This window comes from Pholcus phalangioides, unplaced genomic scaffold (genome assembly GCF_987345545.1).
Source record: "Pholcus phalangioides strain wild (caught in Gottingen) unplaced genomic scaffold, Ppha-v1.0 ptg000042l_1, whole genome shotgun sequence".
Taxonomy (NCBI): Eukaryota; Metazoa; Arthropoda; class Arachnida; order Araneae; family Pholcidae; genus Pholcus; species Pholcus phalangioides.
Genome location: NW_028301628.1, coordinates 7,289,614 through 7,307,422, shown reverse-complemented (window position 1 = coordinate 7,307,422; position 17,809 = coordinate 7,289,614). Strand labels below are relative to the sequence as shown.

At 34.0% G+C, this 17,809-nt stretch overlaps 1 protein-coding gene across 2 annotated transcripts in view; it reads left to right on the top strand.

Moving 5' to 3' along the window:
* Positions 1–17,809, top strand: part of LOC149064394 (uncharacterized) — a 94,272-nt gene that overhangs the window by 33,890 nt on the left and 42,573 nt on the right. The window contains exon 1 of one of the 2 annotated variants that reach the window (XM_089254846.1): positions 11,841–12,207. The exons of the other annotated variant lie outside the window; for it this stretch is intronic. Within the exon in view, the coding sequence (XP_089110972.1) occupies positions 12,190–12,207 (18 nt within the window). The 5' untranslated portion in view covers positions 11,841–12,189. Of the gene's footprint in view, positions 1–11,840; positions 12,208–17,809 lie in introns of those variants that run through there. 2 annotated transcript variants of the gene reach the window in all.

Here is a 17,809-nt window from a genome sequence, read left to right as displayed (position 1 = left end):
CACACATGCGCAAACTTGACTTTTTCCTTCACATACCACCCCTGGTGATCTGTAAGTCGCCAGACAGCCTGCAAACGCTGGGCAGCGATAGAAACTTTCAATTCTGGTCTGGCCTGCAGTTGCCGCGTGAATCGTAATATTCGATTAAGCGGAAAAAAAGTTAGCATTCCATTAACATTAGCATTGTCTTTGTGCGAGAACTTTTTGTTGCGGATGGTTTTAACCGCTATCTAACCGTCTAATCCGTTAAGCACGACGGATTGTATTTGAAAATGGTGATATTTCATTTGATCTTTGATTGCGCAAAGTAAAACCGGGACAAATAGCCGTCCTGAAAGACTTTTTCGTGACACTGAATTTAATTGCGAAAAACCCGAACATAACGGCCACCCTAACCAGGAGTGATCATCAGTTCACAGGCGTGCCGAGGCAGTAATTTTTTTTTCTCAAGTGATTTTTCATAATACAGTTGACGCCGCTTATTTGAATCATGGTTTATGCAATGATTCAGTTATTGTTATCAGTTTTACGAAGAACGGAACAGACCAATACAACACGGGTAAAAAATCGTTTTTAGTTATTGGGATAATGCTGCCAATTTTTTTCCCCGTCGGAAATTTTTTTGCGCATTCCATTCTGAAGCTAAGGTTAAACCAAACCTATTTTTCCTCCTTGTATATTATCGTAATCATACTGCAAGACTGTAGGAGGCTAGAAGATGTTCTCACGCCCCCCTGCCATTTGTTGACAAAAATTTGTGTTTTTAATGTAGTAATGAGTCCGTGGTGTTCGCTGTAATCCATGTGCTGATTTTACAATGACCTTCCAATAGTGAAAAGCAAATGTATAACGAAAGAAAAGCCCTTTCCTTCAGTTTCTTTGAGTTGACGAGATTCAAATCTCTTTTTGCGAGACACTTTCTCAAGAGATTCATGAAACGTATGCTGTACATTAAAAATATACATCGTAATTCGTAATACACATTAGACAGTTACATTTTAACGCCTTAAGATGGCTGAATAACAAAAATGCAGGGATGCTGAATGGGGAAAAAAGTCCCGTTTTAGATTAGAATAAAAAAAGGAACACAGATTGAATATTTTGTTACCAATTAAGTAGGAAAGAAAACCAGTTGTCTCGTTTCACAAATTACCGTCCTTCTTCGTCAAAACGAGACGTATGGTCAATGCATTTTCAAACGGGACTTTTCTTGGCTATACTTATCATTCGGTTATTGTTTTATCAGAAACCGCGAACCCCGATGCAATCACATTGAGCGGTGTGGATCGCATCTTTTCTGATTTCACGGAAGGGCTGCACTTACTCCAAAAAAATTTATACTCTACAGCAATATTTCTCAAACTTTGAAATCCTACGGCCCGCTTGAGTTCTTTTTCGTGATTGGAAGGCCCGGCCCGATCGGGGAAATAAATGGGTAAAAATGAAACAATAAACCACTCACGGCCCGGCGGTTGAGAAACACTGCTATATAGGGTGTACACAATTAAAGTTTACCTACTCAGAGATGCCTGAAGCTGTAACTAGTCATCAGAAAGTTATGCAACGTTGGAAATATCAGAACGATGCGAGGGAGAAGCCACGGGCATATAAAATCAGTTCAGACATTCATTACCATCAAGGCGCGAATGTGAGCAAGTCTCTCAGCAGAGAACACGCAGACCTTCCCTACGATAGGAACAAAACATGAAGAAGTCTATCTCACTTTCTGCCGATGTGTCCAATCTCTGGTAAAACCACTCTCAATGAACCTTTTATTTTTTCATGTCATAAAAATTTCCCATACCCATCATCAAAGGAATAGAGAGCACCCATATGTTTTCTCAAACTAAAAAATCAGCAATAATACCAATTTTTCTTGAATATGGTGCTTGGTTGTTTCGATGGTTCTTTTTCTTTCTGGGACCGAATAGAGCTTCATTGAGCTATCGCGGTGCTCGGTAACAACAAGTTGGAAAGATTCCCTAATGCCATATTGAAGATTCTTATTGTCGAATCAGACCAGTGGGCATGGGGGGGGGGGGGGATTTGATTTTGGACCTACGAGCCGGACAAATTAAAAATTCATAAAAGAAGAAAGAATCTGTACATTTGAATGCGGTTTGGGAAAAGGTTATTTCAGTAAAGGCGATTTTCTTTTTTTGGTGCATAAAAAAAATTCTGTCCAAATATATGTCGATAGAGGGCACTGCACGAAAGCAAATCACTGGAAATTTTAAAATTTTCCTGTTACGGCGCTTGCATTCGGATTTCATTGTGAGGCTGTTTTAGCTCAGAACGTAACCAAAATTTTCAACTAATTTTTTTGTACCAGAGAAAAATGCCCCATGGGGAGAATAACTTTTTCTCAAACCACATCCAAAAAAAAAAAATCCCGATTCCTTCGATTTTTTATGAATTTTTAAACTGTTTACGAATTTATGAGGACACCCTGTATGTATTGAACGTTATTCTGTAAAGAGATCGGTGACCTTTATCTTATAGGCAAAGCAGATCCCTGACCTTCGTCTATCCCATTGGCACAAAAAAAATCGCGGATCACAAGAGGTTAAGAACCCTTGCACTAGACTAGCAATGTGGAAAACTACGGCCCATTACAACGTGGCCCGCCGCAGATTTAAAAATAATAGTATAGAAATTTTCAACTTCGATGTTAAAAAAAAAATCATTTCAAAGGAAGATCCCTTTCTTGAATATGGGAGACATTGTTGCGAGAATTTAAATTGATTGAAAAGCTCTTGCATATAGAAAAAAACAACAAACAAAATTGGAACACATATAAATATGAATAAACTTGTTAAAATATATATTTAACAAGTTATATATACATATATTTTATAACAACATACGTATATTTTTTTTTTCACAGTTGAAAAGTATAACCCATTGCCTCATTTGCAATAAGGTACAGGCAGTCTTCAAGGTGTTCAGTGATGTTCAGTCCACATCACTTCTCTGCATAAAATTCGAATTATAGCATTTCACCCGTTTGGTCAGCATGTCTGGAAATTCGACTCACAGATTCTGGAAAATTCTTAAATACTGCATCTTTATATTAAATATCCATTGAAATACATATTGTGACACTTTTAAAACTTCGTTTTTTCCGGCAATGGACCAGACCCCCAGCATTCAAAAAGCTGATTTCTTTCGAGTTTTACGGCATGCAGGCTAATGCGGTATGGAAAGTTTTCCCTTCACTGCGCTAGACAAAAATGATGGATAGTGAGGTCTTGAATTCGACCAGTGAGCATGTCACCAGCTATTCATAAAAAAAAAATTGTCCAAATCCTTTCAAAAATTTAAAATCTTTTCACAAGCATCTGACAGTAAATACAGTCGAATCCCGTTATAGCAAAAAAAAAAAAATCTCGTTTTAACGAACGCTTTTCTAATCCCCCAGATAAGTTTACATAGGAATAACACTAAAACCTGGGGTTCCTTTATAACGAAATTTCCCTGTAATGAACTGATTTCTCCGATCTTTAGGAGTTCGTTAGAACGGTATAACGAAAAAAATAACCCACCTTCGAAAGGGTTAATATCACATTAAGAAAAGGGGTTCTCGTGGAATTTTAGCATTATAATGTTAAAATATATAATTCATGTTTATTTCACCCTTGAAATTGTTTCAATCACTGAAAATTCAAATAATAACTTTAAAATAATAAAAATAAATTTTTTTTATTTAAATAAACTACCTAAAGATAAAATATTTTCAGAAATTCAACAAGTTTAACAAATAAAACGGAAGGCCCATCTTTTAAAAAAAATCGTCGTAATCGAGACGAACTTTAGTTTTAATATTTGACAACAGATGGCGCAAATCAATCAATCTGACGAATTTTATTTCGCTTTACGTAAAAGTTATTACCAGATGTAATAAATAAATAAATAAATAATAATAATAATAATTTATTCTTCGTAAATAAATGATGAATAAAATTAAGATACAATTTTTTTTACTAAACTTCTCAAACTTAGTTTGCAATTTCATCAATGTTTCAATGTATCAATATTTTTAGTTCATCAATTTAATTAAGTATTAAAAAGTGGAGGTGGAACCGGGTGGTGTGGGTGCGACCCCACAATTACTTCTGGGAAATGAAAATTTCCTACATGAAGCTGCAGACGTGCACCCACGGGCTCGAAACACCCCCGACGCCTCTGCTATTAAATGTAGTTTTTTGTAATTTAAGAAAGTAAAAATTTTCATTTTAATTTAATGTAATCAGAGAATAATTAGTGAAAGAACTTAGTTAATTTTAAATAACTGATGATGCAACTAATTTAAATATTTTCTTCATAAACTGCTTGGTTTCTCAGAAAGTGATTGAATTTAAATCGATGGAGCAACTGAATGTCATTTCTTGAATTCGTGCTCTTTTTTAGGTATTTTATTAAATAACTTAAAAAAGTTTAATTTTAATTAAGATAATAATACAATAATTAATTTAAGACTTTAATTGATTTTAATGGTTTGATACAACTACTTTATTTATATTTTCCTTCACAAATTGCTTGGTTTCTCAGAGCAGTAATTCAATTGAAATTAAATAGGTAGGGTTACCAGGTGTCCATTTTAAATTATTGTCCTTGCCCGTCGGTATTTATTTATTTTGCGTAATGTGTATTATCTGTAAGTGGTTTGTCTTTTAATCTTCTGTATTCCTCTTGTAACTTTTCCTTTTTTCTTATCTTTTCTTTTTATATTTTTCCCTCTTTTTTTTTTTCTCTTTCTGTATATTTCTCTTTTTTGTATTCTTTCCGTTTTTGTATTTTCCCATTTTCTGTATTTTTTCCATTTCCTGTATTTTTTCCTTTTGTGTATGTTTTTGTATTTTTAACTTCTCGCATTTTTCTGGTGTAATGTGTAAGTGTGCGTTTTTGCGATTAAAAAAAAGAATAACACACTTTTTTTTCTGAATGTTACATCTACGATTCTTTAAATATTTATCGAAAAAAAATCAATAATAAATACAGTAAAACCTCTCTTTTGCGGACATCAGCGGGACAAAAAAAATCCCTCTGTAAGAGAAGGGTGACCGTTACTCAGGGGTTTAGAATGCATACTTTCATTATACTAGGGGAAATATTATTTAGCCGTAAAAGAGGGGTCATCTGAGGGGGTGTCGGTTAAGAGGGGTTTTACCTCAACAACAAAAATCATCAATATGAAATGACGATCATCGATTATTCCAGGACGTGATATTTATAGTGCGCACATGATCTTCCTCTTCCTGTTAACATACTTCCTCGATATATCGATGGATATACATATTATAAATGACGAATTCCCGCGCGCGGGAAATACCTGTAAGAAAATCATGATCATAATCATCGGACGGAAGTCACTAAAACGGGAAACGGTTAAAAAAAAAAAAAAACCCGAAAAAACCCGCCAAAAAAGAAAACGAAGGAAGTTCGAACCTTGGTTCGACCAAGGAGCAACTACAGCCAAGGTGGTTATAGGACACGTGATCTCTATATAGGAAAAGAACCCGCGATAGCAATCAACATTATATAAAAGTAAGTCAGCAGAGACAGAGATAAAAGAGCCATTTTCTTTCTTTCTTACACGGTGGTTATACTGTAGAAAATGTACAGCTACTATTTGTGTGTTACCACATCTCTTGTGGAGCTTCCTTCCTCTTTTATTTTATTTCTTACCTTATCCCTTTTGATTTCGGCTTTTGTTTTCTACGAATCTTGATTCGCTTGAGCAATGGACGGCAAATACGACGAGAAAAAGGAACTAGACCTTGAAATTTCGGAACCCTTAAACCATATAATGAAGAGACGGCTTGGGCGTAAGAAAATATAAGTTCGGGAGAAAAAAAACGGAACCTTTAGCGGAACGTTTTAATTTTTTGTTTGATATTTTTTCTTACTCATTTTCCGCTTTCCTTCAATTAGTTACGATTCCAAGTATTTTTTTCCCCCTCTTATTTTCTCCTTCTTCCAAATGTATTAATGATTCTCTGGGTGTTTTTATACGGGAAGTGATCGTTTATTTCACGTGATTTTATTTTCATACAATGGCAATCAGGAATGTTTTTTTTCTTTGTTTTTTTTTTGGGATTTCACTGATGGAATTCGAACTTGAATTGGTAAGTATCAATGCTATGAACTATCGTGTTTATTTATGCAAATACAAAAGTCGCAACAGACAAAATGTCCAATAAGTTGGCCTGAAAATGATACATATAAAAATATGAATGTCAAATACAGTCAATTCGCGATAAGTCGAATATTTGAGTCGAGGGTTTCTTTTAGTGCCAGAACTTTTTCCGTATTTTAGTGTTAAAAAATTTCCCTCCACTCGAAGTTTTCTTCCTTTAAGTTCAAGTTGTCAGGAATGAGAGACATTGAAAATAAGAAAAACATTTAGCAATAGAATTTCGATTGACGGTGTATTAGTAAATCATGGTCCATCCTATCCATTCCTTAGATAGTTTTAAACACTTCTACTATATCCACCCCCACACTTGCACTATTCCAATGGCAACATATCCAGAAAATCTAGACTATCTTTAAAGCTCACGAACTGAGTACCAGCAAGAGCGCACGTGACTCATCTCGGCATTCTCTCGACAGAGTCATATGTCTCTCTATAGGTATAGTGCTCAAAACCTCACGACATAGTGCGGTCCAGGATGAACTGAGCCCCTAAAAAGGGGGGAAGGACCACTTTAGGAGAACGCGAAGACACCTTTTCAAGAATGAAACAGAGCATTCTATTCGATTCTTCTTGACTACCCGGAAACTGAACACTTATTTCTGGCACTAGTACATGGATATGTACTCATGACACCGTCTTGGTCGTTCTAAGTCTGTTCCAAAATGCTTCGAGTCGAGTGTCTGTTCCAAAATGCTTCGAGTCGAGTGTCTGTTCCAAAATGCTTCGAGTCGAGTGTCTGTTCCAAAATGCTTCGAGTCGAGTGTCTGTTCCAAAATGCTTCGAGTCGAGTGTCTGTTCCAAAATGCTTCGAGTCGAGTGTCTGTTCCAAAATGCTTCGAGTCGAGTGTCTGTTCCAAAATGCTTCGAGTCGAGTGTCTGTTCCAAAATGCTTCGAGTCGAGTGTCTGTTCCAAAATGCTTCGAGTCGAGTGTCTGTTCCAAAATGCTTCGAGTCGAGTGTCCGTTCCAAAATGCTTCGAGTCGAGTGTCTGTTCCAAAATGCTTCGAGTCGAGTGTCTGTTCCAAAATGCTTCGAGTCGAGTGTCTGTTCCAAAATGCTTCGAGTCGAGTGTCCGTTCCAAAATGCTTCGAGTCGAGTGTCCGTTCCAAAATGCTCCGAGTCCTGGTTTTTGATAGGAAAGACGTGTCTTATGACGATTTACAATGGTTCTCATACTTTTAGCTTTTGCGGATGCCTTGTACTAGAAATGAATTTACACGCTGTAGAAACAGGTGATGTGACGAATATGAGAATAAAAATCGTAAAATGAAAATTCGTCCCGTATTTCACTGAACGCACTTATTATTCCCCATATTATTTTTTCCTCCTCGTTCTTGGAGATCTACGCCTGATTAGAATTGATTTACTAGCATAGGCGCATTTATAGTTTTCCCACCTGCGGGCTACTCGAATTTTGCCGCCCTTCTCCCATTCTCTAGTCTAATTTTCTTCACTACTCTTTCCTTGAATTCGCTATCCTGTGCCCCCTGTGTACTCACACACTCTATAAGCCACTCTTTTCGCCATTCACATGCTTGTACACGCTCTAGGTCATTCTTTTGGTTGCTCACTGTTCACTGACATGGTTTCTTGCTGGTTCACTCTTCTGATCATTTACACGTTTACACATGCTTTAGGTAGTTATTTTGGCCATCACATGCTTACACGCACTCTAGATCACTGTTTTGGTTATTCACAAGCTTGCACTCGCTCTATCTAGATCACTCGTTTCTTCATTCACATGCTCATACACGCTCTAGGTCACTCACTGACTTGGTCTCTCACTCTGTAGGTCATTCTTTTGGTTATCCACATGCTTGCTCACGCTCTGTAGGTCATTCTTTCGGTCATTCATATGCTTGCTCATGCTCCAAGTCTCTCTTTTGCTCACTCACATGCTTGAAAACTCTCTAGGTTACTTTTTTTAGTCATTCATTAACCTAGTCTCTAGCTGTCAGCGTAGAGGCGGATTTATTGAGGGTAATATACAAATTTCGCCACACTTCCCCCATTCTTCTAATTTTCCTGACCAATCATTCCTCAAATTTCCCGCCCGAGGCTACAGCCCGTTAATCTCACTGTAAATACGCCACTGTTTTCTTGCGGCTTCTTTACTCTAGTGACCATTAACTTATTTTATCTCGCACCACAGGGAATCTTAACCTTTTCAGCGCAACCAAAAATCAACAAGATCAGCTTCGCGACCTACGGGGGAAATGCTTTTTTCCTTTTTGTTTTAAATTGGTGAAACCAGTGACGCAATAAGTGCATTTACAACAGGACTTCAAGTGAATTTTTACGACTCATCTAGGAATTTCCTTCACATCTCGTTTGCATCATGATCCATTGGTCAAGAATTCCTGGGGTGTAAATATATTTGCAAGCCCTATCTTAGACGCCCCTTGGGGCACATGCCGAAAGGTGATGAAAAAATTTAGAATACTTATATTAAAAATGCTGAAGCAATTGTCTTTACATGCCGTTTTCACCAATTTCTTTCAATACAAAATGCTTATTTTTTTAATAAATTACTCAAAATATATCTGTGAGAGATTCCTTTAACCATTTCTCCTGCCCCCCATAAGACAGGTCCTAAGTACTCCCCCAGCGTGTAAATTCTGACCACATATACAGGGTGAATCTGAAAAAATAGGAGAAACTTTTCATCAAAGAATGCACATAGTCTAACATGAAACGCAAACGCGCTAACGCGTTTCGAAACGGTACCTCGGAAAACGTTAAAACGGCATTCCTGTTGAAATTTATCGGGAGAAAAAAGAACACCATGCATGCAAATGGAACCTGAGGAAATACGCTAAGTATTTTCATACTGAAATGCATGTCTGATTTTTCAGTACTACCAAAGTGCGCCATTATCCCGTACGTTACAACTGTTAGAGCGGTTGCACGCTGGAATAACTTCAGGGGGCTGGCGTCCCCCTTTTATTCACAGTGACGCAGAATTGCATACGGTTTCTACTTATTCCCCGGGTTACATTTGCAAGCGTGGCGTTCTTTTTCTGCCGATAAATTTCTGCAGGAATGTCATTTTAACGTTTGCGGAGCATCCGTTTCGAAACACGCTAGCACTTTTGCGTTTCACGTTACATCATGCATTCTTCGATGACAATTGTTTGTGTTAGTGTGTACTATCACCTCCCCTAAAGTTTTTCCCATCTTTTCTGGATCGCCCTGTATAACACTATAGGGAAACAGAAATCGGAGTTCTAACCGCTAAAATATTTCTAATTCTGGAGTCTTACTTCCAATTCGACAGAAAACCAGCGTTGTTTTTATTCAAATGAATGCTCGGAGGAAAAATTTACGGAATCAGTGTTCTTGGTGAAAAAACTATAATAATGATAAAACGAGATTATTGTTATATGGATGAATTGAATAAACGAATCTCACCTATGAAATAGCAGACGAGGGACTTCAATGAACGGATTCATGTTCGTCCTACGAAAGGAAGAACGTTTTTTCGAAAAAAAATCATATGCGTCCCATGTTGGGATACCAGAAATGTTTTTGATGAAACAAAATATTCCTTATCTGATAAGTCAGGGATGAAAGAGATAATTCATAGATGATTTGACTCTTTATATAGTGAAACAGACTATGATTTTTTTAATAATTTACGTAATTCACGAATAGTGTTCAAAATCTGGTTAATGGGAGTCACAACCCGTGATGGTGATTTTTCGAAAATGACTTCACAAAAAATATTTCATTCAATTGAAAACCAAATGTAAAAATTTCGTGTCGTTCGGTTAATTTGTTTTTACAAAATAAAAGAAACAATCAATGAATTATAGTGTAAATGTATACAAGAAAAAAAACAATTCAAACGAGATATTCTCAGATTGTAGTTTTTATGCTCATACGGAAAATTTAAAAATAATTACTGCACCAAAAAATTATGAAATTTTTCAGAAATGTTTATTCGATACGTATTATTAAAATGGATCTCGGATTTAGAAATTGACCAATGGGACTTATAATTGAAAAAAAAATGGCGAATTCAGATTTTTGAAATTTATATATATATTTTTTTCAATCATTAAAAATACGTAAAATTCTACCGAATGGTTAAATATCCACTTTTGAGCTTCATTTCATCATTACATGTCGAATATATATTTCTGCGAAAATTAAGAATTTTTGGTGCAGTCGATTATTTAAAATTTTAAAAGACTTAAATCGTCCGCACTGCGCTAATCTACTGAAAATCGAGGTTCTTGCGCGGGTCTCAACTGCGTAGCGCTGGTGCTGTGGATCCGGCTTTAGAAGACAAGATCAAAATTTATTGTCTCCACTCTGCACAGCAGTTTTCGTATTCCGGAAACATTTACTCCTCAAAAAAATAAAAAAATTAAAAATAAATAAATAAAATAATAATAATAATAATAATCCGAGTAAAAAATTCCAGGGTTTGATTAAAATATATTAATATGTGGAAGAGTTAATCAACTTTGCCCAAGAATATTAAGAATATAATAACGAATAAGGCAAATACACGAAAGTACAAAAACTTTCCGAGCAACTGAGCTTTATATATATATACATATAAGATTTGGTATTCAACCCAAGTGGGAGTCAGTGTGGTTAATATTTTAGTGGTTAAATATTTTTATTAACCGTGGTTATAATATATATTATATAACTAGTGGTTAAATATTTTTCCTCTGAAGACCCATTGGTGTCGAAATACATTAAGATTTTTGTATTTTCGTGTATTTGCCTTATTCGTTAGCATCTTCTTAATCTTAATATGTTCAGCATAATATGTTAAATGTTATGCTTAAATGTCTCAATCTATTCGTATATTTTAGTAATGAGGGGCATGAAATGAACGAAATGCAATATTTTGAAGCATCAATTAACATTATATAATTATAAAAAAAATGGATCAAAACTCGATTAACCGTTCGATTAATCGATTAAATTTTTTTGATTAACCAGTTGAAAATTTTGATCGATTCCCAGCCCTAGCGATTAAACCTACCGAGCCTGGGGCGACCACCGATGGATGGGACCTTCATCTCTCACCCAACTCCACTGGTTGGAAATTGCCGCATGGCGATATATGACCGGAGTTGGTGTGCGGTAAAGTAGCCGTAGAATCAAGAGAGAAAAAAATCGTTTTTACAGTGATAGTAATTACGACCAACACCAACCAAGAAGCAGACAGATCAATTCATTCTGTCTCCGATTGCCATCGAAAACGCATTCCATCCAACGGGAGCGAGCGATCCGCAGAAATCACGGCCTCTTTCCGTATTCAGCAACGTAAACAACATCACGGGGTGCTGGGGATCGCGTATTGGCGAAGAAAAAAAAAATAAAATAAAAGTAATAAAGAGCAAAAGCACAGGCAGCGGCGTTTCTTCCTCTTCGCGATCCATCGCCATCTAGTCCAGCCAGGCAAGGTGCAATTAACGCAACCACCGCTATGCAATGCGCGCTCATGTACGCACTGACTATGTTATTATTACAGCAGAGATGAGAGAGAGGAGAGAGAGAGAGAGTGGTGAGTTGCGTCGGCAATGGCTGTCGCTGCTCTTGTGACAGCAACCACCAGCACTGACTGAGAGCTGCTGGAAAGCACCAGCAAGCAGCAGCAGGTGAAAGTGAAAAGGAGGGCTGACGTCACGTGACCTTGAAGTCGAGTTTTTATTCGTCGGTATTGCGCGGCATCACTTCAAATGTAGTCGGCGCGGAACGTCGCGCGGTCGCGTTTTTTTGTTGTGTCCTCTCTCTTTCTATCTTTTTCCTGTGGTGTTTTGTCCCGTTCCTCCTAATTCCAATGTCCGTCGGATTTCGATGATGACCGAGGAATAAGATCTCGTGTGTATATGTAACCCATGTACAAGGATTATCACGTCCGTATGATAACATGAACTTGCCGTAATAAGAAGATTGTTTTTGATTGACGGAAACACAACAAAAAACCGATTGGAATTATATTATTGCAATTTTTTTTTTCGTATATGGCTCCTCTAGACATGGTAAGTCCGAAAAAATTATCTTAAGTATTTTTAAAGATCTTTTCGTAAAATTTTAAAATTATCGTAGATAAAAATTATTCTTAGTTTTGTTCTGAAATATAATAATCCTTTGATTATTCAACGAAAATGAACTTATATAGGCATTATAAGAAAGTTCTATTATCATTAAATGCTTTTTTAAATTTATATCGATTTTTTTTGGAAAATTTATTCCCAATGTTATTTTTCAACTTTGTGGTTGTCTTCTCTAAGTATGGAGGACTTCTCGATATTTATCCCAATTTTCCTTAATAGAAGTCGAAAAATGAAAAATTGAGTATAATTTTTTTGAAAAGATTAAATTAAATGTAAATTTTAGCTAAAATGTGATGCTCTATGCTCCCGTGTACAGTTGAATATGCATGGTCAAAAAACCTAGTATACAAATTTATTTTCTCAATTTAATTGGTATTTTAGAAAGAAAATTTTTCAGTGTAATTTGAGAACAAAATATGGCTACACATAAATACAATACTTTTCCTCTAGAAGGATTTTATTTGTCGATGTAAGTTTTTGAGAGCTGCCAAAGTATATTTTACATTTTAAGAGATCTATAAGATCGTACTAAATTGATGGAATTAGAAATAAAATTAGAGGAAACACCTATTCAACTTTGTCATGCAACATTTAATCTGTTTATAGATAACGATAAAATGAAAGCAAACTGTATATTTTACTCCTAAGTAACTATTTTAGCTAACTAGAAAATTCAGTGTAATCAATTAAATTGCTGTGTTGATGTATTGGTTTAATGAAAAATATTACAATAAAAATTTAGATCCGTTTTGGCAAGAAAGAAATATTTTCAGTACTATGGGGGGTTGGTCAAATTTATAAAATATCTTTTGTAGAATTTTAAAACTATCTCAGATAACATTAAGAGAAGTTTAATCTTTTAGTTTTTAGTTCTTCTGAAATATAATCCCATGGTTATTTACAGAAAATGATAGACACTATAGAGACTATATAAGAAAGTTATATTATCATGAAATAGTGTCTAAAATTTATATCGGTTTTTTTTAGCAAATTTATTCTCAATGTTAATGCCTTAAACACTTTATTACAATTGTCTTCTCTAAGTGTGGATAGTTTCTCGATATTCTTCCTAATTTTCCTCAACGAAAATCGAAAAATGAATAACTGAATATAATCGTTCAAGAAAAACTCTATAAAAAAAATAGCTAGTATTTAGTGTTAACACTTTATAACTCCCTTGTGTGTTACATGGCAAATACATTGTCAAAAGTCCATAAAATAAATTTATTGTCTCAATTTGTTTTTTTAATTTTTCGGAAAGTACATCTTTTTTAGCGTCATTTCAATACAAAAATACGGCTTTATAAGTAAAATACATTTTTTTGTCTAGAAAGAGTTGATTCCTTGTTGGTGTCATTGTTTGAGAGCTGTTCAAATATTGAGTGTTCAGATATTTATAAAATCACACCAAATTGAGGAAATTGGAAATAAAATTTAAGGAAAAATTATTCAACTTTTGTAAGAGCAAGATTTTTGTTCTGTTCATAGATAATATTAAAATAAAAGAAAACTCGGTATTTTATCCTTTATTAGCCATTTCGCTAATTAAACAATCCATTCTTGATTCAATTGCTGGGTTGATGTAGTTTTCAATTAAAAATACACGAATATCACCAATTTACATCCATTTTTGAAAAAAAAAATCATTACGGTTTTATGTGGGTGAACTTCACAGAAAAACAATTCTAGACATTTAGAAATTTATAAAACAATTTTTTTTAGAATTTTAAAATTACCTTAGATAATATTAAGAGAAATTTAGAAATTTAATGTCAGTTCTTCGGAACTATAATCCCACACATTATCATTCACAGAAAATGAACTTTTATATAAACTATAAGAAAATTTTAATATCTCTCTCATTAAATACTGTATAAAACCTTTCCATTTATTTTAGAAAATTTATACCCAATGTTATAGATTTTGTTATTGTCTTATCTAAGTATGGATGAAGCTCCTCGATTTATCCGAATTTTCAATTCTAAAACTTAATAACATTGAGAATAATTTTTCTAAAAAAATTCGATATAAATTTTAGCTAGAATTTAATGTTAAAACCCTGTATGGTCCCACGTATATTTTATTTGAATTATAAAAAAAAATCAATCCATTATATAAATTTCTTTCCTCATTCTTTTTTTTGGTAATTTAGAAAGAGTACATATTTTATTGTAATTTCAGAACATAATACGGCAATGTAAATGCGATACTTATTTTAATATCTGGAAATATAGTTATCTAGAAAGAGTTCATCCTTTGTCTGTGTCATTTTTGAGAGCTGCTGAAATTTTACGCGATCAGAGAGATTCATAAAATCGCACCAAACTGAGAAAATCGAAATAAAATTCAAGGAATCAACTGAATTTTTTGCATTACTCAATTAAGTATTATTATTTTTTCATATTTTCTTACGTAACTGTTTTATTACAAAGAAAACTATGGAAATATTTTTCATTTCCGTTTCAAAAGTGTGAGCCCGAACCACTTCTAAAGCCGATTCGTTATCATATTCGTCCTCATCATATCAACTTATTAATAGGTTAATTAATATGTTTAAAAATTATCGGAATATTTTCAATTTGATCAGTTCATTAAAACATATTGCTATTCAATAACAAAATACTCTATGCTAAAAATAATTATTCGATCAAAATCAACTGAATTCCAAAATCATAATTACATCGATAGAAATTAAACTACATATAATCAACAAATTAATGTCTCGAACAATCAATCATCAACAATAGTTATCTATTTTAGATAGAAATTTTGATAGGGAAAGATATCTATATTTTAAATAGATCGTTCAGTTTTATATACCAATACAAATAAAAAACGTAACAACAGGCAAAATGACTAGCATGAAAAATAATACTAAAAAAAATACGGGTGTTTAATAAATCTGAAATACAATCCAAAAGAAACAGAAATTATCACGAAAAAACTAATAATTATGGCAAAATATTATTGTTTGCCCAACAAAAAATTAATGTTTCCTTATCTGCCCGTGAAAGCTTCTCGATATATTATCGGAAAATTTGGATAGAATATTTAGATAAAATTTAATGATGATAAATGTTTTCCTTTTGTAGATCTATACAAGTTTATTTCCTGCAAATAATTATAAGTTTGCATTTCAGAAAAAATAGCATCAAATTTCCTAGTCCTTTAACGTTCACCCCATTAAAAGGTATTGAACCTTTTTTTTACAAAAAAAAATATATTAATTGGTGAAGCTATATTTTTAGTTGAAACAATGCACTAACGCAAAAATTAAATTAATTTGAGTGATTTTTTTAATTAGCTAAAATTTTTAAGCGAGGGTGAAATACAGTTTTGCTATAAAACATAACTACGTAAAACCTTGCTTAGCAAAGTTGAATACTAATACTAGAAAAAAACGTTGCTGTGTTCCAACTATCACTATGTGTTTAGGAAAACCTAAATAATATTATTAATAAAATTATATTAATATTGGAAAGCTGCTGTGTGGTTATTTTCCCCACCGGGAACCGCATCTTGCAAGAACGGCTGGGAAGGATGGCCATTCGACCGATATCATATCCAATCGTCATTCTAACATTTCCTACTTCTCACTTTTTATTGATTACTCAATTTTTTACAGTAAAAACACATTTCAAAATTGAACTTAACCGGAACGTTATGAATCGTAAAACTTCAAGTTATGAATTGGCGATACCTTATCTTCTTCTCGCTTAACCATTCAACTGTGAAATATGTTTTGGAAAAATTTTACATCAAAAATAGAAGTCTTTTTTTCCCCCTGTTTAATTTCGTATATTATATCAATAAAAAGATAAACTAAATTTGGGCTTTAAAGTGAAAATAAAAACCAATTCTTATCGTTACGAAGAAAAAACTCGTCTAATCACAAACATTATACTTTTCACAAGTTAAGTGGTTAATTTTTTATGGTTTTAATGATTATTTTTTCAAGTTAAAACCTGAGGAACACATATTTGTACCTCAAATGGTCTTGGTAAAGATATCGACCCAAATTTGATATCGTACAATCCACATGTGAAAATTTCATTCCCCAATAATGAAATCTTGAGGAATAGAAGGGGTTGTTTTTGACTCGTTTTCATAGAGGAAATACCGATTCTTCAACCCACATCTATACGCCATCTATAAAACTTAAGAAAAGTGTTTTTCACCAGTTAATTTGTAATATATGCATACTTTTTTTTCTATTCGAACCTCTCAGAAAAAAGAAGAAAAACTATAGAGAAAACTCAGTGGTGTGTATGTTACGGTAAATGTGATAAATTCGGTTATTATACATATCAAAATCCTTTTATTATGTACTAACAACCGATTTATCACACATTTATTGTAACATACACAACTCTAAAGGTGTATAATCCACACTTAGAGATTCCGATACTTTTTTAACGTGTAATCCGCTGAATATGCGCACGAAAATACAGTAATGATATTTCACTTTTGTGTCTGATAAACCCGTGTTATACACTTTCTATACTATACCTCTACTATCAAATTTGTGGTCACATGCTCTTATGGCCTACCTATAAACTTAACCTATAACCATTGCGATCTGGCCGGAGTTGATGTGTGGTGAAGTAGTATCTGAATAACAAATTTGATCCCAGTATCTGTTTATATCATAAATATTCTTCTAATTCTAGGGGAAATTTCAATAAGCAAATCCAAAAACTGGACCGGCGGACATATCAAAAATCATGATTCTAAATCTTAATCAGTTGGTTAAATTATACAGGGTGACCCCCTATAAATTCGTGAATAGTTTAAAAATTCATGAAAATTGAAGGAATTGGTAAGTTTGAATGCGGTTGTGTGTGGCCAAAAAGTTTTGCCCCACGAACGGCGACTTTTGTTTTGGTACAGAAAAAAACTTTAGTTCGATTTTTAATGGACAGAGGGCGCTTCACGAAAAAAAACACTCGAAATATGCGAATCAGAGTCCAAAAAAAATGTGTGTGCAGGCTGCACAATTAACAACTCATTTCTGAATACGTATCGCTTACGTAAGGTTTTCATTGCGATGTTGACATTGGTGAGCTATTTGTGAAGTTTCTTTAACCCAGCTATGTCCCGGCTTACGAACGTTTCGGACGCAGTAGTGATTGAATAAAGGTTTTTAAACGGAATTCTGTGATTTTATTTCTTGCAGCGCTTTCTATTGACAAAAAACAATTAATTTTTGTATTTCAAAAAAAAAAAAAAATTCCCCTTCATCAGAAACAAATTCCTTCAATTTTTTAGGAAATTTTAAACCATTTACGAATTTCCTGTATATTTTCTTTCAGTGTTTTCTATCCTCCGACGTTTGATCGTGAGAACCTTAAGGCCAAAAATTAAAACTACGGGTGTCTAAAAATAGACACTCTTTAGAATAGACACATATTTTAGAAGGAAAACTGTTATGCATAAATTATTCTGTTTCATCGGAATTTCAAACCCGAAATTCTGTGCACGACCTTCTTTCAAGGAAAAAAAAAAACCATAGACCCGTAAATCAATG